Source organism: Cnephaeus nilssonii, assembly GCF_951640355.1.
Source record: "Cnephaeus nilssonii genome assembly, chromosome: 13".
Lineage (NCBI taxonomy): Eukaryota > Metazoa > Chordata > Mammalia > Chiroptera > Vespertilionidae > Cnephaeus > Cnephaeus nilssonii.
In genome coordinates, this window is record NC_137084.1 from 12,144,283 (window position 1) to 12,145,692 (window position 1,410).

Here is a 1,410-nt window from a genome sequence, read left to right on the forward strand (position 1 = left end):
CTTCCCTCTAGCTTCAGAACTTGAAAGACTTTTTTGTCCCTTAGCTTAGGATACTTTAATAACTCTAACCATATTCTGACAATACACTTTCTCCAGATAAAGCACACTCTGAGGCAGAGATTTCTTTGAGTTATTACCTATGGAAAGGACAGGAAAGCAGAGAAGCAAACAGGATTGTGTAGAAGGAGAAATGGAGTTGCAATGCAGTCTAACAAAGACCTCAGCTGAGAGGAAGATGATGTGGCTGGGTCTGAGGGGAGGAAACCCACAGGAAACGGGAGCCAAACTATCCTGGTCAGAATACAGGCAAAGACTGAACTGAAACATTTCCCTTGCGAATGGCAGAGACCATCATGAAGGCTCGATTAAAAGGAGCACAGATGGGTCGAAACCTCCTGAAGGAAAAATCTGATGCCTTAACTCTTCGATTTCGACAGATCCTAAAGAAGATCATTGAGACTAAAATGTTGATGGGTGAAGTGATGAGAGAAGCTTCCTTTTCACTTGCTGAGGCCAAGTTCACAGCAGGGGACTTCAGCACCACAGTTATCCAAAATGTAAATAAAGCCCAAGTGAAGATTCCAGCAAAGAAAAATAATGTAGCAGGTGTTACCTTGCCAGTATTTGAACATTACCATGAAGGAACTGACAGTTATGAACTGACTGGTGTAGCCAGAGGTGGGGAACAACTGGCTGAATTGAAGAGGAATTATGTCAAAGCAGTGGAACTACTGGTGGAACTCGCCTCGCTGCAGACTTCCTTTGTTACTTGGGATGAAGCTATTAAGATAACCAACAGGCGTGTAAATGCCATTGAACATGTCATCATTCCTAGGATTGAATGTATCCTTGCTTATATCATCACAGAGCTGGATGAGAGAGAGAGAGAGAGAGAGAGAGAGAGAGAGAGAGAGAGAGAGAGAGAAGAGTTCTATAGGTTAAAGAAAATACAGGAGAAGAAAAAGATTCTCAAGGAAAAATCTGAGAGGGACTTGGAGAAACAGAGGGTAGCTGGAAAGGTGACGGAGCTTGCCAGTCTTCTGGCTGAAGAGAAGGATGAGGATCTTCTGTTTGAATGATCTTACCTGCTCTGGTTCTTTCAGAAATCCTGATGTGACACCATTTTAGTTTAGGATGTAGGTTTGGTTTGTGTGGCTGTTTATTTTTTGGTCTAATTTCACTGGTTGTAAAACTTCCCTGGATGTCCATTTATGGGATTACATTTGCAGAATCCTAATTTACCAACCATTGATCACAGATGAGACTTAGAGAACCTGCCTAGGAACTTGTAGAATTTATTCTGCAGAAGTATCACCCTACCCCAATAATAAATGGTTACAAGTGATTGGCTTACCAAGCATATTAGGAAATTCCCCTTAGGAACCAGCAATGGTCTCAGGCCAATACAAG

The 1,410-nt window shown here is 42.1% G+C and overlaps 1 protein-coding gene across 1 annotated transcript; it reads left to right on the forward strand.

Annotated features, from left to right (window-relative positions):
- Positions 1 to 332: 332 nt before the first annotated feature.
- On the forward strand, positions 333 to 1,079 carry LOC307110328 (V-type proton ATPase subunit D-like; the record flags this gene model as incomplete). The annotated part of the gene is made up of 1 exon (XM_079789407.1): positions 333 to 1,079. A coding segment is annotated over one exon (747 nt), but the record flags the coding sequence as incomplete, so codon positions are not given.
- Between the last annotated feature and the right edge of the window lie 331 nt (positions 1,080 to 1,410).